Here is a 24,815-nt window from a genome sequence, read left to right as displayed (position 1 = left end):
AAGATCAAGGGGACTGTCAATAAAAGCAGTTTGAGTACAGAATGCACTTCATTCTACCCTCTGCACTATGTTTTGTTTGACTGCAACATCTACAAACCAGCAATCCAATGTCATGTGAATCTCTCCTTCCAAATGATCTCTTCTGTACAGTTCTTATGCACTTTATAAGGGTCTGTTTTTCCCAGAGATCCTTGAGATCTTTTTTTATTTCAGTCTGTCACAGACAACATAGAATTCATAGAAAACTTAAACAGCAGAGTAAACCTCTAAAGCATTTCACTACCAAGACACTGCAGTGCGCCCCACTGCCTTACTGGCCCCTAGCATGGATACAATGCCCAGTCATCAGTCCATTTATCAGAGAGTTGGAGGATAGTAAGAAAAGACATCCTAAAATGAACAATCAAGTGAAATAAAAACAGGAATGAATTCTTCCAGTTTTATTTGACATCCACTTTATTTTATAGTTTATTTATGTTTCTTTTTAGTTGTATGCCTTGTTCATGTTTCTGTGTTTCCTCCTGTTAGCCTCTCTCTTAAGGTCATGAGATTAAGGACTCATGGGAGCACCAAACCGTATAACATCTCTCATACTAATTAAACAACACTGAATTATTATTCTGAAATATATATAGATCATTTATTGATATAATCTCATATTCATAATTGATACAAAACATTCAAAATCATAGAATAAGATTGAGTGTTTGCAAAGATTTACTTGTTTTGCAAAATCCAAGTTGAAGCCATGAATGAAGGACATGTACTTGCATTTTACTTATAATATTATGGCAAGGAAGTTACTTGTGTAAAGAGTGTAAGACAGAGGCAATAATGGGGGAAAAGAATTCGTGTAAATCTCTGTTTATTCCAAACACCATTTTATTTGAGCAACAGTATGCTTGCTTCAGTACGTTATGGTGAGATATATTCTCAAAGTGCGGGCTTTGGGGCCAAGTTCTCTGCAAAGACAGTGATCACTGTAAGTCTGCGCTTGACTCTGTATGTGATGCTGCCACAACTCTAAAAAGAGAACACTAGAGTATTAATCCATAACTTTTAAGTCTAAATTCCCACTAGTTCTATTATTTTTTATGCTTGTTTAATTACCCATTGTATACAGTATGGAGTCTTAGTCCTGAGAGTATTTCCTGAAGAGCACAGAGCAAGAGCTCTTAACCCTTACCAAAGGAATAATTCTTAATTTTAGTTCATAGTGTCTATTAGGTGCAGGTAGCTTTTACTAAGATTTCCTTTGTTCCAGCTAGAATTTTTTTTAAGCTTAACCATATAGTTTGGCTGTGTTATCCCATTAGACGGCACTGTATTCATTTTTTTCTTTGTCGTTGGTAGAATCATTTTCATTGCCCCTTCCAGTTAGGACATGGCTGTACTCTAGCAGTGTGCTGCACTGCCTCGCCTCTCTTTCAGTCTCACTTTGAGTTTTGATCTTGAATAAGAAATAAATCATGAAGCCCATCCCTAATAAAATTATGAGGACGAGAGTAAGTAGTATCCACATATTCATGTGACCATGTGCTTTGTCCTTTTTGGCATCTGTAAATAAATACAAAGCAAATAGAAGTGGGTGTACTGTAGCCATAAATAAATATGAAGAATACTGAAAACTATTGGTCTAATTTCCCCCTTAATTACCAGGGGGAATATCTCTCATAATGACTCTGTGTCAGTCCCTGTCATAGATCTTAACATGCAAAAGAAGGAGCAAAGATGGGGCAATCAGTTTACCAAAGCATTTAGTTATCCTGGGCTGCCCTAAGTGTCTCTTAGGTGTTGCTAAATCATGCTGGAAATGAATTCAATGGCAACTAAATAAATTAAGCTCATATAAATAAATATATAAAAGATGAATAAATAATAAATACCAATTCATAAAAATACCCGAGTATTTCTTTTCATGTGTCTTTGAAACTATTGGGAAGGAAAAATAAATCCTACCTTCCACATTTGCAGCTGCTTTAAGAATAGCTGTCAAAAATAAAGACAAATGTTTAGTCAAAATCTGAAAAGGTCACATTTTCATCCTGACAGTTTCACGTTAGTAAAAAGGTCTGGTAACCTGCACATCAAGGTTACCTCATCACTTCTGGAAACGCATTTGCTGAATTAACAGAGATGAAAAGGTGTGATTGATTTTTAACATGATATTCACTGTAATAAAACTGCAGTGCTTTTGCATATTAAAGGCCCCTTCTTGCTTATTTTTTAATAACCAAAGGATCTCCAAGTACAGGTAGTTTCTGACTGTTTTAGATGGACTCTCTACTGTTTAATAAATCTTGCCCTCTTCACTGGGTCTGCATGCCTGCAGAGACTGGGAACAACTTGATCAAATGCTGAGGATATTTGAATTTTCCTGTACTGCACACAATTCCTTTGAGACCCAAGAGATTTTAATTTACCGTAATTCATTTGCATCTATAATTACATTTATAAAGTCAAGCTTTCTTATGCAGTTTTTCCTGGCTGTGCAAAGAGGGCGCCATCTGCAAGATTATTTTCAGCACGCTGGGTGCGAGCTGGGTGCTGGCCAGGGCCAAAGCAGATCTTCCCTTCCCCGTGGGCCCCGGGAGGCGCGGGCACAGTCGGGTGCGTTTTCCAGCGTGGGAAGCACCGGGAGCCGGGCTGCTGCAGCAGCAGCACAGCAGCACATTAAGCTTCGGCGTGTCTGTGAGCACGAAGGATATGCAGCTGTTAAATTGTCCCTTGGAAGGATGCTAGCTCACTGTAATGGAGTATTTGCTTGTGCTGAAACCCCATCCTGCTGGAGAACCTGGTGCCAGGGAATATTCTCTGTACTTTGGCATTGCATGTAGGGGCCACTCACAGTCAAACCCAACAAATAAAGCATGTGTTGGCACTGAGTTTCTACTTTCCGAGACATCTGGTAATAAAGAATTAACCTTCTGTAGTGTCTATTGCTCTGACTACGCAAAGAAAGTTAGGAGTTGCCCTAAAAGGAGAATTTTTCTTTTCAGAAGATGCTTTGACGCCACTACAAATGTGTACGGCTGCTTCCCCTACCAGCTGCAGCTTTGTTGTTCTGGGAGGGGAAAGGACAGAACCCCAGAAACATCCCAAACCTCAGGGTTGCGAAACAGGGCAGGAAATCATACTTTTTTGCAGAATTAACAGTTAAATTCCAAAATACCACATGGCTGCTTGGCTCACAATATTCTGATATTTCTACTTCCTGACCAAAGCAGATGGTGCTCAGTTACACAGAAACATAATATTAAAAAAAAAAAAAAAATTGCTAACCAAAACACTTCTACTATTTTCAAGGTTACTATACGTGCTCTGAATCATGCTTCCGTTCTGTTATTATTTAAATGGAATTGCTTCATCCATTTCTTACTGGAACAGCGTGTATCATAGTACAGCAAGAGGAAGAAAAGCAAATTATTGATGCAACCCTTGTTCCATAGAAAGGGAATATGAATGTTAGCAGGAAAACGTGTATATGTTGGAGGGAGAAAAACATAGAGTAGTTTAGAAATTTTCCAGAAAATACTGACTGTCTTTAGCTACTAACTGATTATTCATCACAGAATGCAAGAAAATCTGAAGTTACGAAGCAGCAAAATATAAACAGGGCAGACAAAAAAAGGGGATATCTATATATTCATATTATTTTTGTCTGAATGCTGAAACAGATGATAAAGAAAAGTCTGTAAATACAGCGTTTTATGTTGGTCTTTTGTAATGACTATATTGTGTTATTACTACTGAAATAAAACTGTAAACATCAAGAGCAAATATTAAAGAACTGACTTACTTTTTGGTTTCTTACAAATAAAACCCTTTTGGGAAGAGCAAGGAAGGATACTCCAGTAGCCAGAGAACGCAGACAACTCCACACAGTGATCAAGCTGCTCCTCCGAGGGCTGACCTTCTGCCCAGTTGACAAAGTCTAAGGTGCTGTTGTCTTGCCAAAGCAGCTGCCCTAATATTGCAAATGTTAGTAGCAAAATTAATAGTTCCACATCAAAGATTTTCACTAATATTAGCTTTTCTCTTATTTTATTACTTTAGCCTAGTAAAGCAATACTAGCTTCTTCAAAAATTCCCTCTGTGGTTATTTTCTAATGCATTTTATTTCTTTTGAGTCTCTTCTTAAAAACAATATAATTGCTTTTCAAAATTATGATTTGCAGATTTGCTAATCATAGCTTAGTTTTAATTGGCATATCTCCATATTTTTATCTAGGGGACTAAAGTTTCAAATAGAAAAATAAATAAAACTAAGCTTTTATTTAAAAATCTCAAAGTTATTAGTTCTCATTGAAATTTCACTCACTGAAAATCAAGCAACTTTTACTGTAAAGCTTAAACATACACTTAGTTAAAACATTTCTTTTTTGCATAACCTCTGAAATAAAAATTTTGAAGTATCAATGAGTTAATCTAAAAAAAAATCTTTTCTGATTGATTGTGGATTGACACTAGTGTTGTTTTCTTCGAGATGCATGTTTTCCACTGGAGTCTTTTTCTAGCAACCAGCAGCCTATTTTTCCCCATACAGAGATAGAGGAGCTCAATGCTGTGAACTCTGGCTGGACAACCACAACTCCCAGGCGGTGCTCCTCAGCCATGAGAAGATGTGAGCCAGCTGGGACATGTTCCCTACTGGGACACAGAGCAAACGGGGTGGGAAATGCTTTCTCACAGACCAGGAATAGGAGATGTCCTTAGAGAGGGCTGAGGTCAGAGGGACAGATACATGTCATTGGCTGTGGTCCTCTGTGAAATCTTGGTTATGCTGCCACTGTAACCATCTGTGCAAAATTATTGGTTATGCTACCACTGTAACCAGCTGGGCAAAATTATCAATTATAGCAACTCCTGGATCATTTTAATTTAGAAAAAGGGCCCATGATTGCCCCAGGTATGGATAGCTGAAATTACACATTGCATCCTGCTTTCTTAAAGAACAGTATCTTCCATGTTGTGCCTCTCAAGAGATATTCCTGTCACCTCTCTGCATTTTTGCTACTGAATCATATATAAACTACAAGATATTTGAAGAAGCCAAGCAAATTTCTTTTCTATGGCCTTTCACACCTATTGGATAAAACCATCAATTTCCAAGAATTTTTATATAAATCTATCTTTTTGTTTTTAACTAGCTTCTACTGTAATTCAATTAGTTCCTTAAAAACAATGTATCTTAATCATATTTCTGTCCATATAATGAAGTCTATTTATGATTCTATATAGAAATTAAAACAGTTACCATTTACATTTCTGTATATTCCTATCCAAAAGCCACTTGTCTTGCTTGTGTGTAAGTATGCATGCTCTACTAAAAAGTGTGATTCAGCCAGATCTTCTACAGAAGCCAATGTACCACCTATAAGAAAACCAACAGAAAATGTTGGAGGTATCCCCTGCCTTAGAAGTCAGAGGTAGTTAGAGCCTTTGATATAGGATAAGGTTAATAATAAAACCTCTCCTGCTGGTAGGGAGTAAGCAAGGATATAAATGGAGGCTAGAAAGTAGTGTTTAGCTGTAGGGGAACAGCACAGACTGCGAGTGATACTGTCTGAAATGAAAGACAGGAAAGCACAGTGAGGATGATGATTTTGAAACAGTGGGCAAAGAGCACATTATTTTCAAGTGATTGGATAATATTTTTTATAGGTATTACAGATGACTATTTGTTGTTCATGGATTTGACAGGATATTATGTAGCATGTAATATTGCACAGCAAACAAATTTGCAGTTCAAAAAGTATTGATTTTTCTGTCAACAGTCATGAAGCAAAAGGGCTAAATGAATCTAAAAAAATATGAAAGAAAAGGACCCATTTCTTTTGGGCAGTATAGTGCTTCCCTTTCACAGCCTACTGAAGCATGGGTGAGGTAGCTGATGATTCAGCAGCATAGGTGGAAGAGGGCCAAGGAGCAGCTCATAGTCTTGGCCAGGACCATCTGCCTCCAAGATGAGGGAGGGAAGTATAAGCCCTCCCCTAGCTCTGCAGGCTGCCAGGGAGCCTGGCTGGTAGATTGAGGATTTGCAGGCAGAACACGCAGCCCCTTTGGATCACACACCCCATGTTAGGGACATATATGGAAAAGAAGAGGTAAGGCCAGAAAGAAGTTAACCCATTTTAAAATCTTACTAAAAAGATAAATTTTGTGAATGAAGAAATATAACAAGAAAAAAGCACAGCTGGAAAAAAAACAGGGAAAATTGATCACCCTAATTTCAACATAACTGAAAAGCAAACAGCATCAACAGTGAAAAATAAATGACACACTGATTTTCTAATATGTGTAGATTTTGCAGCATTAGTGTTCAAGATTTTTTTAAAGATTTTTTAATGTCAAGATTGAAATCCTATCTTTGGGTAAAAATAAAAATTACCTGATTGAACGCACTGAGTCACAGACTGAACCCAGCTCATTTCATTGGCATTGAAGTTATAGCAGTGGCTTTGGAAAGGAATCCAAGATATGTGATCAGATTCAGGACATTTTCCAATATCCTGTGGGGGATCAGAAGGAAGTACATCTAAAAGAAATGAGATATTATGAATGCTTTCATTCAGCAGGGATTGCAGTTCTTCAGATACGAAATCAAGTTTAAAAAAAAACCTTCCTTAAAAGTGCTTAAAATATTCTTCAGCACGCAGTGCCAGAATTATCAGTGACTATGTAAAGAGTGACAATGAGGAGCAGAACTGCTCAGTCACAGATGAATGATTCAATGTGAGCTCATGCTCTTCTGTGTTAGCAACTAAATCAAACTTGGACTGTCTCAAGGATATCTGAGTGTTCAGGGATTTTTAGTTCTAGTTTATTTTGTTACAACCAACAAATTTGTATAAAGAAAAGGTACAGTAAAAAGCAGAAAAAGAAAAGCCATAAAACTCCCAAACCCTCAAAAGGTTCAAATAACAGTTTGATTTTAAAGGAAATATCATCTAAATCATAGTTTACTGTGGAAATTTTCCTTTTGATATTTTCCCCAAGATAATAATCCTTGCAAAGAATTTCTGAACATCTTGAACTCTGGCAATGCATGGAATAATCTGAAGCTCATTGAATATTTGTGTAGTAGTCTCTCGTTTTCCTGCAATTACATTATTGAAAGAAACAGTAACATTGTCAGTCAGTACATGGGTTTTTAAAACAAAAGTTGCAAATGAACAGAGTTGAAGTTCAGAGCATGGCCTGGAAGAGAAATTAAAGAAAAACTATACAAAAACAGATCAAAAGAAATTCAGAATTTCCATTAACTCAGTGTCACTAGAGCTAACAGCAACTGCTCTAATACAAGTGAGAAAGCAAAAAATTCAGTCCCATCCTAAGGTTTGCCTGTAGCTTTTAATTTGTAGTATTCTTCAGTGACACCTATAGAATCAGTGTGAAGTATGAACTTTTGTTTGGGCCAATAATGGACTTTTCTTCCCAATGCCATAATACATTAGCAGCAGCTACCAGACTGCTGCATGAATAACCAGATACAACCCTTCCTCCTTTCCCCAGTTTTTAGAATCTACTAACAGTGAAGCTGTAACCACTGTATGATCACTACTTATGTTGAAAGAACAAAATTTTATACTCAGTGGACTTCGTTGATTACAGTCCTTCCCATAAAATCCCTGTCAGCAAAAACATTCACATTCCAGACTCGAAGTGAAATGTTTAGTACTCCCACAATGTCTACGTTCTGTCTGCCTGTGATGTAGGATAACTGCTGTGGCAGTTATCACCCCAGTCCAGTGAAACGGCAGTATCCTGGCTGGTGAATGACAAGTCCATCAAAATAAAACATTGTTCATACAAAATAAAGGTATTGACATTATATACTCATGCTTATTATTCCTTAATATGTACTTAGAAATTTGTATTTCAGTCAAAGCAGATCCAGCAAGGCTTCTTCCATAAAACCAAAAGTTATCATCATAGCTTACCCTCAGATTTTTTGCAGACAGGAAAATGTTTTTCATTACAAGGTGCTGTTTTCCAGGTCCCATGGAGCTCTAGATACACACAGGCTATTTTCTGTTTTGGTTCTCCATAGTACCACTTAGTAAAACTTATTTTCCTTTTATCGGTCCATCTGTAATAGCCATAAGTCTAAAATTGAAACAGACATTTTAACATATTTTTTCTACATTCTCATCTGCTGTTTCAGGTAAGTGGATTTATACAAATTCACATTTTCACAGTGATATATAGACCTCAGTTTGTATATCTGTGCTAGTTCTGTTGAAATATTAATTGAATCAGGATTCAGCAATGTAAAAGACACAGCAGTATGCCTCCTATGCTGTAACAGCCCATGAAAGTGTTTTGAAGGGTAACTGGTGCTTCCTGGGTACTGCTGGTGCTCAATCCCTTGTTGGGCAACACTGTGGGGTAGAATCACTCTCCCAGAGTCAGGTCATCATGAAGAGGAACATGAAACCTGTGGAAAGCTCAGGTGGAAGTGGGTCTTAGACCGGTGGTGGTCAAACAAGGACCATAAGCTCAAGGACAGTTTTGAGGAGAAACATTCAGGAGTAAACTGCAGCTATCACTATGAAAAATCTGAGAAAATTACTAGTTTGTTAGGGGCAAAAGAGAAATATGCAAGAGCAGGAAGTCTTGAGTCTTTGTTTAGTCTGTAGTCTGCCCTCCCCCCACTCTTTTTTTTTTTTTTTTTTTTTCCCTAGGAAAAATTGGAAGAATTACAAGGAAAAGGGAACAGACCCAGTTCTGTGTCTAGATGTGTCAAGAGGCCAGGTACACAAGCCCTCCTGAGCTCGGCACCATCAGGGCAAGATTGCTGCCAGGGGAGCAGGAAGAACCACAAAGCTTCACTCTGCAACAGCAGGACCAGAAGAACATGTCTGGTGATCCAAACTTGATCATAATGGACTTTTAACTGCTTTCTAAACCATGTCCTTATGACTATAAAAGCAACCAATTTTGATATCAAGTGGACTTAAACAATACTGCTTTGTTTTGGATAGAGATGTCCTGTGGACTTGTGCAAGTGGAAAGATTTGTGTCAAGGTTGGTGACTATCAATCACTTACATATTATAAGACCAAGCATTTTGTCTGGTAGGGAGAGACACTGTTAGAACCATGGAAATATGTATTGTTCAGCAACAAGTTCACTGTTTCAGAAAATGTAGTCTTCTAAGAGGCTTTATCAGAGTGCTTTGCATCATACAATGAGAAATGCTATTTTTACACAGAATTTATTGTAAGTTCTCCATAGGGATACTGAATTTCAGACATGTTATGCTGTGTTACATATCAGTGCGGAATCACAATTAGTAAAAACAATCACTAGTTAACAAGATTATTACTGATGAAAGAGCTCTTTTTTATTCTCAAGGCAGTTTAATCAGCTCAAAGAACAATGCAATAGAAACATAATAGTTAAGTTCATTGAGCAACTGCATATTCACTAGAAAAGCCGAAGATCATTTTGACAGTCACATAACTAATAAAACTGATGCTCACTTGAGTGTTCCCTTACACAGTGGTGGACCTGGATCTCCGTATTCACTTCTGGTACAGTATAGCTTTTACTGCTTTTAATCTTTTGGACTTAGCAGGCGTAACAAGGAGGGTGTTCAGAGGCACATGTTATGTCCTGTGAACCTTTCTGAACTAAAAAGTAATGAAAAAGCTACAGCTGCCAATGATCACAAGGCACTAGCCTTAATGACCCTGTTGGTCCCTTTGAGTAGAATTCACCTCTCCTAAAAAGGGCCATCTAAAATTTAACCAAGTACCTTGACCTAAGTGTCTAAGATTCCCATGGAGTTGGTAAAGAGAGGCCAGCACTGTCAGAGGTTCCCATCCTTCTCCATCGCCTATGGGCAATTTAAGAGGGATAAAGTTAAATGAAGTGAGTGCTATCCACCAGTCCTAGGTTCCTAAATCTGCTCATGCTACAATTCTCCCTGCTGATAGTAATCCAGTCATAACATTTAACTGCACCACCTATCAATTTATTAATCTTACCACATTGCTGTTGAGCCCAATCCATAAGGGCTCTCCATATTGTGCTGCCTGCAGCAGCAGGAATATATTACTGTAATAATCAAAAATGCTGGCAAGTTCTGAAGATTTATCCTTGCAGGCTTTTCTTGCTTCTTCCCAATTCATTTTAGAAGGAATGATTAAATAGCTGCTGTTACCATAATTGATGAAATCAGAATCTGGAGCAGTTGTGGAATGAAACAGTTCAGGCTCTGTAGGAAAGAAGTACAAATTTGAGAAGAAGGGGAAAAAACAGAGAAAAATTACCAGCTGCCTAGTACTAGCAGTATTACTTTTGAGTAACAGATTAATATAGTGTGGCAACACAAGCATCAAGTAAAAGCATTTCTTATTTAAAACACAGGAGACATTTTAATGGTAACTTGGAATTATTTTTAACTATAGTGTAAATAGTGTATTCAGGGGTTAGGGAGAATGAGCTCTGTGAACCTATAGACATACACTGCACCAGATGAAATTATGTGAATACTGGCCACACAGTGATCCTTCCCCAGAGCTCTCTAGGTCCCCCTCCCACGGTGCAGGTGAAATTCACCCCAAGCACAAGCATGGTGCAGGATCTCCACACCTCTTCAGTCTCAAAATAGGGGTGAATTTCATTCTAAACAAAGTTTGTGACTCTGCTGCTACTTCTTCCCCATGTAGATTGAAATGAAAAAGGAAACTGTAGTTGTACTTTAAACGATATATGCACAAGTAGAAAACAAAGACCTAGAGCTAGTGATGGGGACAGAAAAAAGGACAAAAACTGCCTTTGTGTTCAGTCAGTGTCGAGAATACCCTGGCAATTGTTTTTGTTAGTGACAAGCTGCACTCATGCAGCTTTCTGCAATTGCACAGGATGGAGCCCTGAAACATCTGGCCCAGCTGTGGCTTCTTCCTGTATTTTTACTTGCTGCTCAGCAGTTCCCTTTTTCTCTTCCTGTGTACTCTGCAGTGTATCTGTGCTCCGGACGTGTCTCCTACCCTGAGGACACATGAAGAAAACTAGAACTTTTGCCCTTGTTATTACTGCTGGTCTTGTGATATAAAAGCATTGCTGGAGACTGATGAGCAAAATAACCAGTTTAACTGACCTTAGTTAATGCCCAGTGGAGCCTGTGTGAGGGGGGGTTAGATCTGGGGGTGAGGGTGGGGAATCAGCTTTCAGTGTATTGTCTAGCTAGCTAAAATACCTATGGTGGAGATCACTGATGGATTTGTTTTTATGCTTTGTATTTGCATTTGCAAAATAACGTGATTCAGATACCTATATCTGTGCTAGTTGTGTAAAGTACAGATGGCTAAACTTTTATGTCAATAAAGAAAAAAGTGATTTTGAAGGCACAGGTCTTCTAACCCATTTTGGGCATTTGCCTCAGGATGAGGCAGGTGAATCCTACTTTCAAAGTGTCTGCTCACCACTTCAGACAACTGATGTAAGTGTATATGTCTGCAGGGTAGGTGAAGTCAGCCTCTGTGAGTGTTGGTGGGTATGCTGGTAGGGGAGAGGCTGTAAAGCCAAAACTTTTTTATAATCCTTATCCCAGAGTGGGTTTTGTGTCTGGAATTCCTCAGCTGGGAAAGTAACCCTGCTTCCCTCACCCTGGCTGCTACAGGCAGCCAGGCTGTTACAACTGAGGACTCGTACAGTCGGATCACTCAGTAAATGTCTTCCAATGAAAAAGGTGAAAAGTAAAACTTACTGCTGTCCATCTGGCAAATGTAGCTTTTGTTATGCTGGCAGTCAGTGTTTTCCCAGCACCCTGCTTCATCTACAGATCTTTTTGTCATTGCAACACAGTCAGTCTAGGGAAAAAATGAGAAAGTTATAGCTGATGAAGTGCAAAATGTCTGGCAAAATAATAGATTTGAGGAGACAAAGTTAATCGCTTTCTTTTCTAATTTTCTGGCTCTTATTTTAATTCTTGCTTCTTGGAAAATAAACTTCTTGTATTATATATCTTAAGCAAATGTACTTTCCTTGGCAGATAACTGCAAGAACTTTTATCAGTTTATTAAAATTTCTTGGAGTGCACCAAAAGTATTTTTACTATGTAGTTTATGGTAGCCTGTACTGAATTTATTGAACTTTCATTTGGATTGATGCTGTACAAGAAGAAATAATAAACCAAAGTAAAAATCCCAGTTAGTAATACTGAATATTTTCAGTGAAGTCTAATAATTCTAATAATTCTAATTAATTCTAGTGGTAATTAGAATACAGCACTCCCTTTCTGCAGTTTTAGACTCCTGCAAAGGAATGACAATAAGTATAGACTCTAAACAGGCCTATTAATCTCTAGGTACAGCTTTAAAAACTTGATCTCTGAAATATTATTCAGTTGCCTTCTCCTTTAAGCCATTGAATTATAGGATCCTAGCTGGAAGAGGAATCAGTCTGGTTATGCTAACCTTGAGGATGTTATCTAAGTTATGCGTTTTCTGATTTTTTTTTTTTGTTTACCTGTATTGTAATGTAGTTCCAGTTAACTTGAATATATTTATCTCTAAATGGGAATTGTCTTGCCCACTTTGAATAGTCAAAAAAGCTTCCATCTGTCCAAAGATATGTATCCTCACTGTTAATATCATTCAATCCAATCCATGTTTCATTGGCAATATCTTTCAGGTGGAAGGTGAAGAAGGCTATTAAAAAAAAAAAAAAAAATCAGAGAAAGACAGTAGCTGAGGAGTTGTCTTTTCAAATTCAGTGTAAACCAAATTCCAAATAAAACAACCAATCAACTTTTAAAAATATTGCAAATATCAAGTTCAGTATTATTAGAATACGAGTTAATCATAAAAGAGAAAAATTACAATGAGTAATTTAACTGAAGCAGTTTGATTTCATTTAAAAATCAAAAGGAAATGTTTTTTGGATAAAAAATGATAAATACTTCTTGGAAATAGTAGAATAGTAGAATAGAAATTAGGGCTAGAAGGGACTTCAAAAGGACTAATCAGTCTTCCCCAAGGTAGTATTAACTGCACATATGTCATTTCTGATGGATGTTTGTTTACTTTCTGACTTGAATATCTGTGGGCATTTCATTACTATGAACTATTACTATTTATCCCATCTTCCAAGGCCATGGGGAACAGATTAATCTGTTCCCTCTACATGATGCTTTCGCCACGAGATGGAAAGTATCTTATCTCACTCCAGTCTTCTCTCAGGATCAAGCAGCTCCGGGTCTTCCTTCATAGGTTATGCTGTTTGAATCTGGAGGCTAGTTCAGCCTTGTCATTAGATGGTGAAATGTGCTGGCTTCATACCTAGTGCCAAAAGGTTCTGATGTCATACCTTGCACTTGCTCATTGTGTATAGAGGCCAAATTTCCCCCTAATCCTATACAAGCACTTCTTGCAGAGTGCCAAGTCAGTCTCTCTTCTTCTCTGGATCCAAATATTTTATAACACTGAAGGAAGAGTAAAGGATTAGACAAAATTTCAGGTGTCAAAGAGTATTAAAACCATTGGTTTTGATTAATTAATTTCTAATCCATGCATGTACAGAGCAGCAGATGGGGAGTCTACTGAAATGTGAATACTTTCAGCGAGCAAGAAGGAAACCCAGCTAATCATAGCAAAGTGTGTGCAGCACTTACTTACAAATCTATGGGCTGTCCAAGGTTAGTTCTGGGCAAAAGGGGGCAACCTCCAAAAGCTTTTGAAGAATTAAGTAGATATCCAATGTGCATGGGTGAATATTTCAGATCACATTACTGAAAAGTAGAATTTTTGAGGGACTGAAACTATTTCCTGACTGGGAACATAATTTGGGGCAGGAATCTCTCAGGTCAAGTTCTTTCAATTTTATACCACAGACTTAGTGCTAAAGCCTGAGGTTGTGTGAACATTCAGCATGGGTGGAACAGCATCAGGAAGAAGTGCTCTTCTGTACAGTGTATTAGTATCCCACAGGGATTTTTCCTGAATACCAGTATTAAAAATTGGGTTTTGGTTCTGTATGTTCTGAGGGACAGCAGACATGATTTTTAACTGGCATATGCTGTTTCTCCCTTTTTATGCCCTTTGAATGCATAAAAACTTTTCCTATTGATTGCACTGTGGGATTGATTTGCGGTTTTCATTTGTTGGTTTTTTGTTGTGGTTTTTTTTTTTTTTTAAATTCATATGGCCAGATGTACTTTTGCTTAACTTAGCAAAAAGCAATGCTTGTTTTCTGTATTTGATTTGACATTTATTGCTGTTTGTGTTACTCAATCTAAGATAAGTTGTGATAGCTGATTATATATGAAAAGTTTGACCTTTTAATTTTTCATCTCAGTGTTACTCAGAAAAAGGGGTTTACACTTACAGATAAGGATAATGAAACAGGATTTCCATGCAGTAAGTATGTCTAAAATAAACAGAAAATTCTAGAAACTGAAAAATTAACTATGACTAAAGGCACATGGACATTTACAAAAATTATAACTTAAAACATTCTAATTTTGAGATTTAGATATGGACTTGCCAACATGAAAATTGACTACACTGCTAATTAGAATACCACTTAATAAAGTGGTGTATAAGGTGAGAGAATTTGTATAGTGAGGTAAAAGAGAGAGTTGTTTTCTCTACCTGTAGCAAATCTGCTTAGTATGGCTGAGATTTGTTACTGCACCTTATTGTTAAATAAAAGCCAAGTTTCAGGACATCCTCCCAGAGGTGGAAGTACAATAGAAGCAAATCCTGAATAAGTTGAATTGTGCCTTTCACAGATGAAGGCATTTTTCACAGCACAGCTTATATCTTTCCAAAAGCCTGTAAATAAATGGAATACAGAGAATCACTGTCTGAAACTATCGTACCACCATTACAGCAGTCAAGCCCCAGGTGGTATGTATAAAGCACAAATGAAACCTTCTGGAAACAGTTGCCATGTACACATTTACCCAAATACACTCCTCCTTCCTCTGTGGTAGTCTCCTAATAGTGATGGCGTGGTTTTAAAACTCAGCATACTTGTTATGAAAAACTATCAGTATTGTTCAACTACTTATTTGTGGGGTAGCCTCAAATTTAAATATGTAGCAAACACTTTGGATTTTGATGCTAAATTTTCAATCAAATATCTGTTGTTATCCTACTCACCAAAATCTTTTGACATTATCACACAGTTTTCATCGTTATTTGCAAAATTGGGTTCATTTGGAGCCCAGGCAACATAGTTCACTGGGGTCTGATCCAGCCAGCTGAAAGAAACAAGGGGACAATGGCTGCCGGACTGACATCTCCAGCAGTCATTTAGTTACAAGGTCTGTTTAGGTAAAGAGCAAAGCAAGGTATTAACAGTGACCAGAAGGCAAAGGCTCTACATTTACTGGAGAGGACATATCCTCAGCCTTACTGCTGCTTCTCATCTGTTTAGTACTATCACATTCAAGTCCCATCAGTATCCCATTTTGTCAGAAGTTGGATAAACAGTCTCACACTCAAAGGGAAGGCTTCTTATGGTCTGGACAGACTGAAACCCCAAGATCTCATCAGTGCATGGACTTCACTTTCATCCCAGAAAAGCGTCCTCCTGGAAGGCTTCTACAAACAGATTTGTAAAACAGGTTCCCTACCAGCAATTTCAGAAAGCTGTTAGGTGAGATGTTGCTTACACTTCTTGCTTCCAGCTCACATAAATTAAACCACTGGAATTAGTCTAAGTAAACCTTTATATCCACATTTTATCAAAACCTCTTGGGCTTTCCCTGTAGCTGTTGGAGACCTAATCAGAGTTAATTTCATCCTAAGGTTGATGTCTAAAATGGATCAGGTGAATAACATCCTAAAATTAGCTGCTTCTCCTTGCTACCTATGAAGGGTTGCTTGGGTGTTTAACTCAGTTCTCTCAGTGTAAGACATTAAGTGAAATGAATCTTAGCCATGAACTTCTATTGGTTTTGCTCTCTCAGATTTGGAAGGAAAACACATTGCTGTATTTAAATATAGAAGAACTTAACAATTCTGATCTGAGACTTCTCATGAAAACTATCCAGAGCTCAGTTGTACAACAGTTATTAACTTGTAAAATGAAAGCACAAACAAATGCTTATATCGAGTGAGATGAAATTACCATCATTTGTTGTCTATTACCAGTTTTCCTTTACTCACCTGAATTTCTGATCAAAGCTGACAACTAAGCCAATGAAATATGATTCGGCTCTGAGTTTTGTGTAAATCTAAAAGAAAAATTAACAGTTAAGCACTAAACAGTTCCTCAACATCAAGCAAAAATCTGGAAGCCCGTTAACCATGACTGTGATTTTTTTCAGGATATGAGCTTCAGGCAAGAAAACTGTATGTTCAGACCCAGATTTCAAGCAGACAACAGGGATATGGGGAACATCCTGGAGTGAGGAACCCACCGGACAGGAAAGCAATAATTACTGTGCTGAATACTACATATCTTAGAAGAGAGAAGCAACCTAGGCCTAAACTATCCTTTGCTGCACCTTTAGCATTTGCATGCCTTTTTCCTCTACCTACTAAACGCAATAGTATTTTCTTTACAGGTCCTGAACAAATATATTGTTATATAAATAAGTAATGTAGAGCAATAGCTCAGGACTCTAGCCTAGCTAAAGAGATAGGCTTTTCCTTTTATTTTATCAGCTGCTGTGCTTCAGAATTCAATTATAATTAATAGGCTCAGTGCTTACATATTTCCATAGAAATTGTCTTTTGCTTTCATTCTCAATGACAACCAGATCTGCAAAGTTCTTCTGACAAATTCTCTGTGCTTCTTCCATATGGACACGTTCTTTGCTGAAATAGTACTGCTTATCTTCATATATAATCCATCCATCATTGGTGGCTTGATATTCTGAAAGATAAACAATCATATATATTACATTCACATCTAGTCTGTACAAAGTCTGAATACTATACAATAACCTTCTCTTTAAAAGAGAAAAAAATCTTACCGAATTTGTAGTTCGGTTCAGGCTTCAGTAGTGTACCTGTAAAATAGAAGATTGTCATGAGTGACATTTCAAATACAAAAAAATCCAGAGATTTGGTTTATGTAGTTGTAAATGCTTGTATACTAGAGAAAAAAACCTGAACTATGAATTATCTAATGCATTTTCAAAATTTTAGAGAACATACCACTGAATTAAATTTAAAAATGTGTAATTTAGAAACATTTATCTAGTGAAAAATATGTATCTTTAAAGCATATATATGTATCTCCAACAGCACAGTATTAAACAGTCCAGGATGTGCAGTAAACACTTTGTAGATGAAACTCACATAAGTTGAAAATTTATTTAGTATTTTTACTTGGCATGCTATTATTAATTTTTTTTTATATTCATGTGACTAGAGCCAAACAACATAATCCAGCCAATACACTAAATTCTCAAGCTTACCTACCTAGCAGTAAACTATTTACAACTACTGGAAGCTTAATGCTAGTTTTTTGTTAATACCACACATCATTTCCAGTGTCTCAATGCACTCCTCCTAGCCTGATGGCTTGACTTTTACTAAGAAAGTCTGTTTTTAAAAGCCTTGGAGAGCCAGTAGATACCAAACCCAAGTTTCTGTTTACAGTATGGACCGGGAAGAAGCAGTTAACCTGTTGCTATTCCCAGAGCCAGCTGTAGCCCCTCAAAGGTAGCTCTGCTTTCCTTTGGATGTCTTTTACTTTGCTCTTCACAAGGACTACTAAATATGTTCTTAGCTTTCTCTGTGGTTTGATGGAGAGGAACACATAATTAAAGAAATGACAGGAACAGTTTAGATGAGAAAGAAGCAAACAAATGAAAAAGAAATTAAAATTCTTCTGTTTGGGAGCTTTTAAACATTTTCTTCTTAAGTATTTAGTGAAGAATAGAACTAAAATTATCCAAATATCTTCATGATGAATTTACATACTTCACCTCATTTTGAATTTATTTTTTAATCCTAACATAACTATAACATTCCTTGCTTTTCAAAAAAATTGAGTGTCTTAAGTAAATATGAATCTTAAGTGAATGAGGGAATTAACAGCTGAGAATCTCTCCTCTTACATTGATCATCATATAACCTAGATTCACAATAACAAGATCTAATTCTTTGGGTTTTTTTTTACTTTTGAAAGGTAATCTAGGATCAAGATAAACTGATCAGAGTCTTTACATCATGGTTTCTGAACTCCTCCTGAGTAATCTCGCCAAGAGCAGAGAGCCACATCTGTACAAAGCAGTGTGCTCAGCACACCGGAAAGGGCTGCACAGGATGTACTACTTCAAGCTGGTATACAGAAGTCAATGTTTTGATGGCACATTTGTATGACTAATCTACCCACAAGGGAACAGTGATTCCTCCTTTTTGGTTGAGCAATTCTTCAATGTTAGCATGGTGCCTTATTTTCTGTTCAAGGGTAACAGTTTGTTGGCAGAGTCATCAAATATTAGATATACTCGGTGCTTTTTATATAACTGCTTCTCCCTTCCCCTCTTTATTGTGCCTCTTACTATTGCCCTGTGTGCATCAAAATTTCATTTCAAGAAACTTTTAAGAAACTCCTGCTCCATGGAGATGCGTATAAGTACTCAATTTAAAACCAGGAAGCAGGGATGTAAAAGTAGGACCAAATAAGCAAAACAAGTTCTTTCATTATTGGTTGTCGCTTAGGATGCTCAGCCCATGAAGATCCCATTTCCCACAATGCACACCAATGTACATTCATCAGGTTGTGTGCCCTGACACCGGGTGCGGGAGGCCCGGCATTAGGGTCCTGCATCTCAGGCAAAGCTGGTAGATACAGGAGTCTTTCAAGGCTACACCAGCCTCTGCTTTTGGTCTGTTTTTCAGAGTTCCTGATTCCTATAGCAACTGATGTTCCTCTTTGGTTCCCATTATTCATTTCACAGGGGGAAGCAAAGCTTTTTTCTCTTTTGTACAGAGAACTCTATTGTCTTGCACCTATGGCTCTCCTGGGTAAGCCTGAACCAGATGATAGAAATACAGGTAGGAGATAAAAGGAGAGGGGTTAAGTACCTTTGTCTTGCAAACTTATTCAACCCATGGCAGAAAGATATAAAGCCAGAGATAAAGTAATAGGGACATCTTTAACTTCCTGCATCTGAGTACAGTTGAAATACCTTGATTCATTCCTCTTCCTTTGTGTGTTGCCTTCACTGCAACTGGTTTTAAAATGAACAATTCTCAGTATCTTTCTTCTTTTCAATTTGTTTAAATCCATACAATTTGGTTTTGAACTTGGGTTTATGGCTCCAATTAAATAGGGAAGTAATCATACCTTTTTTTGTTTCACAAATCCAATTAAGTAAATGTTCACAGCGCAAGTCGTTCCAGCGCATTTGGGGTGATCTGTTAAACATAACACAATGTTCAAGTTCTTCATGATTGTTGGGTTCATCTTCATCCCAGTTCTCATAAATTACCTGTGTTGGAAATACCTCTCAATTACAATGTGATTTGAACTGAGTGGAAGTAATTGAGATTGCCATCTTAACACAATTTCAGGAGCTCATCATCTCAAGTACCTTGTTTATGGGAACAATAGGAGTTCGGATAGGTCTGAGAGGGCTGTGAAAGTCATGCTGATTGTCTCACTTTCCCCATTGCTCCCTGGAGAAGGTGTAAAGATTACATGGTATAGAAAAGTATGTGTCTGATGGTCTGATGGGCAGGAGTTGTCTTTGTCTTGCTTTGTGAAAGATGGCAACCTGACTTCTCTGTGCTGATGTACAGCAGTGCCCAATCTGGAATGGTGTGAAGATCTAAGAACACAGACTGTGAAAGGTGGGATATGACATGGCACCAGGGATGAAACAGGCAATTTTGTACTTCTATCAGTGTGTTAAGATAGTGCCATCACTGAGCACTGCAACTGTTCAGCTGATGGATAAAGGGCTGTCATGCACCTACCAAAGGTTTAAAGAGATTGGAAAAAAGGCATAAAAAGATGAAAACCTATATATTCTAAAGGACAGAAAGTCAGTTAATATTCAGCAAATAAATACTCACAGGGGAACCATCAATCCAGGCAAATCCTTCATCAGGATTTAAGAGAAACAAACCAATCCAGAAAGCCTGAGTGTGCAGTCCTTTATCCCTAAAATAAATCATACAATATAGATACATGAGTGTGTAAAGATGGGCCATGATATAAATGCTAGAAAGCATAGAAATATGCTGCTTTCTGTCACATCTGAATTGGGAGCTACTCCTTCACTGTTGGCCCATAGCCAGGCTCACCGTCTGCACTCTGTCAAGGGGTTTGATAGGGCTCTGCGATAAAAAAAATATCTGCAATATTTGAATGTAAGTAAAAAGACAAGTGATGTGGCACAGAGTTAGCTCAGCCTCCCATCCTTGGGACTGCAACACAGCTCTTGGCTGTAGCAGGAGATCACAGACAGAGGCTTTAGCAAAAGTAAAACATCAATAGAGAGACATAATGCAAGTTAACTAATGAAAAACAGTGAAAATTGTTTTTCAGCTGCTTTGATTTGCTTCTTGGTACTTCCTATGTAGTTTATTTAGTAGTTCATGCTATTTATCTTGTACCTATGGACTATATAAAATAGAGTCCTATTTCATTCAGTACATAATGGAAAGATTTGCCTCTGCAAATATTTCATAGTCTAAAGCAAAGAGACTTATCAGACAAGTAAAAACATGTTCAGCTTCTCACAATACTGAAAAATAATAAAGTGAAGAAGGGTGAGATCACAGACACTTTCCTATATGACAGTTTTAAATGTATTTGAGAAATTAAACCTAGATTCACCACTATGTGAAACAGTTTTGGTTAAATAGCTATATATTATGCGCCATCGAGATGTCTTGACATCACAGAATTCAATTAGATTTTTTTTTTTTTAAATCAATGTTCAGGATTATATTTCCAGATGAAAAATTTCTATTTTATTTTAAAATTTGATTATGTTTATTCACCCACTTGCCCAGCTCCAGATATATTTTGAAGGAATTCTTATGTAATAGCATGAACATGAAAAAGAGTCGTTGTGCAAGTACTCACGATGCTAATTGCCATAATAAAATTTGATCTTCTCTTCTATTGATTGTGACCAGATTTCCTCCTATGTCTCTACAGAATTCTTCAGCCTCAAACCATGACTTCTTTTGGTTTCCCTCTCTCACAAAAAACTATTGAGAACAAAAAGTAGAAATAAATTACTAAATATGCAAAGTTTGGCATATAAAAATATATAATTGCCTCTGTAATTAAATCAGTATCACTTTAGCACCTCTTTATTCTTGAGGCAACATAACATCTCTCAAGACCTATAATTGTAAACATTGATGATGTAAACTATAAGTATTTTTTTCTTAGCATCCTCTATTTTAAAATTAGGCAAGAGTAGCATAGGAATCTCAGCAGAACAAAAGGTATCACAATGTACAGAGAAGAAAGAATAATTTATAACTTAATTAGAACTTTCACCACTGAAAGTCTCAAAGAAATATGGAATAGCTCAGTTGTGGTGTTTCACAACAGAAAGCAGGAGATTTTTGAGAAATGGAAGATGGAGGGAAAATCAATACGTTGGAATAGAAAAGAATATGGGCGGAGAAAACCATTTGGCAAAGTGCTGACCCTGGCCAAGGAAGAGATTTTTGTATGGTGGTGCAAGCATACAAATAGCTCCACTTTCTACTATGAAGTACGTACATTCTTGAAGTAAGATACTGGATGCTTGACATTTTGGGGAAAGGATAATTAGTGATTTGGTAATTGGCAGAACCAATATTGTTAGTAACAATAGCTAAGTGTGACATAGAAGTGTAGACCCCTATAAATACAGGGCTAAAATAATCTCTGGCCTCCCAACAGGCAGAGTGTCAGGAAAGAAAGTGAGAGGATACCTATGTAAAGACCTGGAAGAGCAATGTTGCCTATATACCTTTACTTGATTTATTTTGCCTTTTCTTTACTTTTTTTTCTTTTCAAAAAAGAGACTTTTTAATGCATTTTTAGCTAAATCAAGAGAATGCCCAAAATCTTTACTTGCTAAAGAGTCACCAATGTCAAACTAAACCTGGATCTAAAAGTATCACTGAAAGTATCTCATGCTGTGTGAGAAAACGTTGGCAGAGGGCCAGGTTTCCATAAGTTTTCTTTTAGAAGCATTGTCTTATACAAGTGACACTGCCAGCTCTTGAGATACAATACTATATTTTTCTGAAGTACCAAAGTCCTGGAAGCAAATAAATTAGGTGAGGTTCTCACCTGGCATTTAAATAAAAGAAAACAAATTTCTAGCACTCCATTTTCATTGTTTCAGGTTTTCCATTGTTGACTTTAATTATATTTGATGGATTTTCTCATGTTTTTTGCCCTTGAATACCATGGAGAAGATCATTCCTCAAAAATGACCCAGCACCTAGGTCCCTGAGTACAACGGTGACCAGGGCACTGACCCCTGGGCTGCCCCGTGCTCAGGCTCACAGAGAAGGTAGACACACACTTACTTTGAAGCACGAGTCTCCCCAGGAGGCTCCGTCCCAGCCTTCAGCACAGGCAGCTGCAGGGACTCGTACTGGAGGAGCAGGAGATGGCACTCCTGCTGCCTGCTGTTTGCAAAGATAATTTGCTGTCTTCTCACAGCTGACGACATCCCATAATCCCGCTGCAATTCCAGTTCCTATGGCAACACAGCCTTGCTCTTTTCCTTAGTGGTATGGAAAAAAATTAGTAAAACCAAAGTCTTAATTGCTCTCTAAGAAATGAGACCTCTGCTTTTATTCATAGAAAATTATGAAAATGGAAATGCAGATTATGCCGATTAAAAACCATCATGGATATAAAATTATTTTTAATACCTCCTGCCAGAACCTGGATATGGGCCAATGAGTCTCACAGACACACCTTTGCTAAAAACGGAGATTTGCAATTTTGGAATACAAATCTTTCTTATCTTGCCACCCCAGGGAAATCACAGGGCAAATGGCACTTGATTTTATTTACATATGTAGCAGATGGCCTGAGAACTACTTTGGTGTTCCTGATATCCAGGTAATTCAATTTCAGGAAGGCTGATATCAAGTATAACTAGTTTTGTTTAAGGTATAGCTAGCTAATCTGGAAGGGAAGAGTTCCCACATAGATGCTAATCTGTCTTGCTGAAATGCAAAACAGATGGATGTTTGCTGCTCATTTCTCACATATGCACCTTGTGGGTCAAAAAACTGTCCATAATAATTTTTCTCAATGTGATGAGTTGTTGTTAACAGGTGTTCAAAAGTTGAAAAAAATGAGACCGTGAACGTTGTTAACTCCTGCACAGTATTGCATTCAGTCTAACCCATTAAAAATCTGTTTCTGTACAACTTTGCAGGAGATGATTGACTTACACAACACCTGACACTCAGCTGTGATAGTGCTTGTTGCACTAGTATCAAACACAAGGTCTGATGATGTTGGCTGCCTACAGCTACAACCACAAAAGAAAGTGCCTACTCTAATTTCTAAACCCAGGGGATAGAAGCAGAAACCCGCACAAACTGCAGTTGCATTCCTATCACAAGGGTTGAGCCCATGCAGATCTTACCTGGCATTGCTGCGTTCCAGTATGTGAAGAGAAGAGGTTCATCACTGGTCCACCTGAAACTCCCTCGTTCTTCTGTGTCAGAGAGACCGATCCAGAAATATTTTTCAGACCGCAGCCCAGTTAGACTAATCAGAAAGGCTTGCTCATTTCTGAAGTGGAAAATGGTGTTCAGTCACAACCTATTACCTAGCAATATTAATCTAAGTGGTACAAATAAAGGTATCACTATCATGCTAGCATGACTCCAAGGCAACAGCTCTTCAGTGAAGTTCAGGCAAAACCTCAGCAGTCTTTTAAGTGTGGTCAAAAGAATTTGATGAGGGACTTTATCCTTTCAGCTGAAGGCATCTTCTTTGCTTTCACCCAGTTCTGTGAAATGTCACAAATCACAGCTTACATGGGCTTCTAGTTGTATTCTATTATTTTTCTTGTCTTTCCAAATATTTGAGGTGCCTCAAACAGACCACAATCAGGGCCAAACCTTCAGCTTTGCTAGCCATTATGTCTGAAGGTAGTCATGTTCCTCAGAGGGCATGAAGCCTGCAAAGCCCGACTGAGATATGGGTAGGTTGGAGATGATACATTCTATCTGTGGTGGGGCAGGTCCTGGGCAAGATTTCCCACATTTGTTCGGAATTTGGCTTAGAAGATAGTTTAGGAAAATATTTTTGTTGAATCTTTCCTATCATAATGAGATAACACCCACTGGTAAATAGATTAAAATTGTACTAACTACTTTCCAACAGAAAAACAAAACAAAACAAAATAAAAGTAACATAGAAGTTGCTTTAATTAGGAATTGAAAGATAAAACTGTTTAACTCAAGAATCCCCAAAATTTGAAAATTGTTTAATAGATTAAGTAGAAATCCCTAAAACATTGAGTCTTTTTTTTCCCTGCATGGATAGTTTTATTTGGCTTACTACTACAAAATTTTTGAAAAGCGCTGATAAAACACTTTGAAAAGTTAAAAAAATGGACAAGTTTCTCCATCAGAAGCAATGATTTTGAAGTATAAAAAAAAAAAATTTCCTACCTGCTTTCCACTGTAGCTAGATAAGCTTTGCTCTGTTCACATGTCTTTTTTGCTTCTGAGAACGTCAGAAGTGCAGAGCCCACTAAGTAACAGTGAAAACCATATCTTTTCCAACCCTGTGACAAACATAAGTTTCTTACTGTGAAATTGAAAGAGACTTCAAAATAGAAATTAGCTCTGCTCTTTTGTGTATAAATATTCCATGTTAAATTTGTTGCAGCTAAACTTAAA

At 37.4% G+C, this 24,815-nt stretch overlaps 1 protein-coding gene across 1 annotated transcript in view; it reads right to left on the bottom strand.

The window, feature by feature from the left end:
* Positions 1-486: 486 nt before the first annotated feature.
* Positions 487-24,815, bottom strand: part of LOC141942395 (macrophage mannose receptor 1-like) — a 37,426-nt gene continuing 13,097 nt past the window's right edge. Inside the window, exons 9-29 of the mRNA XM_074865484.1 lie at positions 24,585-24,700; positions 23,549-23,697; positions 22,470-22,669; positions 21,016-21,143; positions 19,998-20,085; positions 19,267-19,411; positions 16,940-16,975; positions 16,676-16,839; positions 16,128-16,195; positions 15,117-15,217; positions 14,647-14,786; positions 13,321-13,435; positions 12,481-12,662; positions 11,720-11,822; positions 9,996-10,225; positions 7,944-8,109; positions 6,392-6,538; positions 5,258-5,374; positions 3,800-3,967; positions 1,960-1,989; positions 487-1,557 (exon numbers count right to left, since the gene is read on the bottom strand). Coding sequence (XP_074721585.1) covers positions 1,313-1,557; positions 1,960-1,989; positions 3,800-3,967; positions 5,258-5,374; positions 6,392-6,538; positions 7,944-8,109; positions 9,996-10,225; positions 11,720-11,822; positions 12,481-12,662; positions 13,321-13,435; positions 14,647-14,786; positions 15,117-15,217; positions 16,128-16,195; positions 16,676-16,839; positions 16,940-16,975; positions 19,267-19,411; positions 19,998-20,085; positions 21,016-21,143; positions 22,470-22,669; positions 23,549-23,697; positions 24,585-24,700 — 2,838 coding nt within the window. The 3' untranslated portion in view covers positions 487-1,312. The remainder of the gene's footprint in view (positions 1,558-1,959; positions 1,990-3,799; positions 3,968-5,257; positions 5,375-6,391; positions 6,539-7,943; positions 8,110-9,995; positions 10,226-11,719; positions 11,823-12,480; positions 12,663-13,320; positions 13,436-14,646; positions 14,787-15,116; positions 15,218-16,127; positions 16,196-16,675; positions 16,840-16,939; positions 16,976-19,266; positions 19,412-19,997; positions 20,086-21,015; positions 21,144-22,469; positions 22,670-23,548; positions 23,698-24,584; positions 24,701-24,815) is intronic.

This window comes from Strix uralensis, chromosome 1, assembly GCF_047716275.1.
Source record: "Strix uralensis isolate ZFMK-TIS-50842 chromosome 1, bStrUra1, whole genome shotgun sequence".
Lineage (NCBI taxonomy): Eukaryota > Metazoa > Chordata > Aves > Strigiformes > Strigidae > Strix > Strix uralensis.
This window is presented reverse-complemented; position numbering and strand designations above follow the sequence as displayed.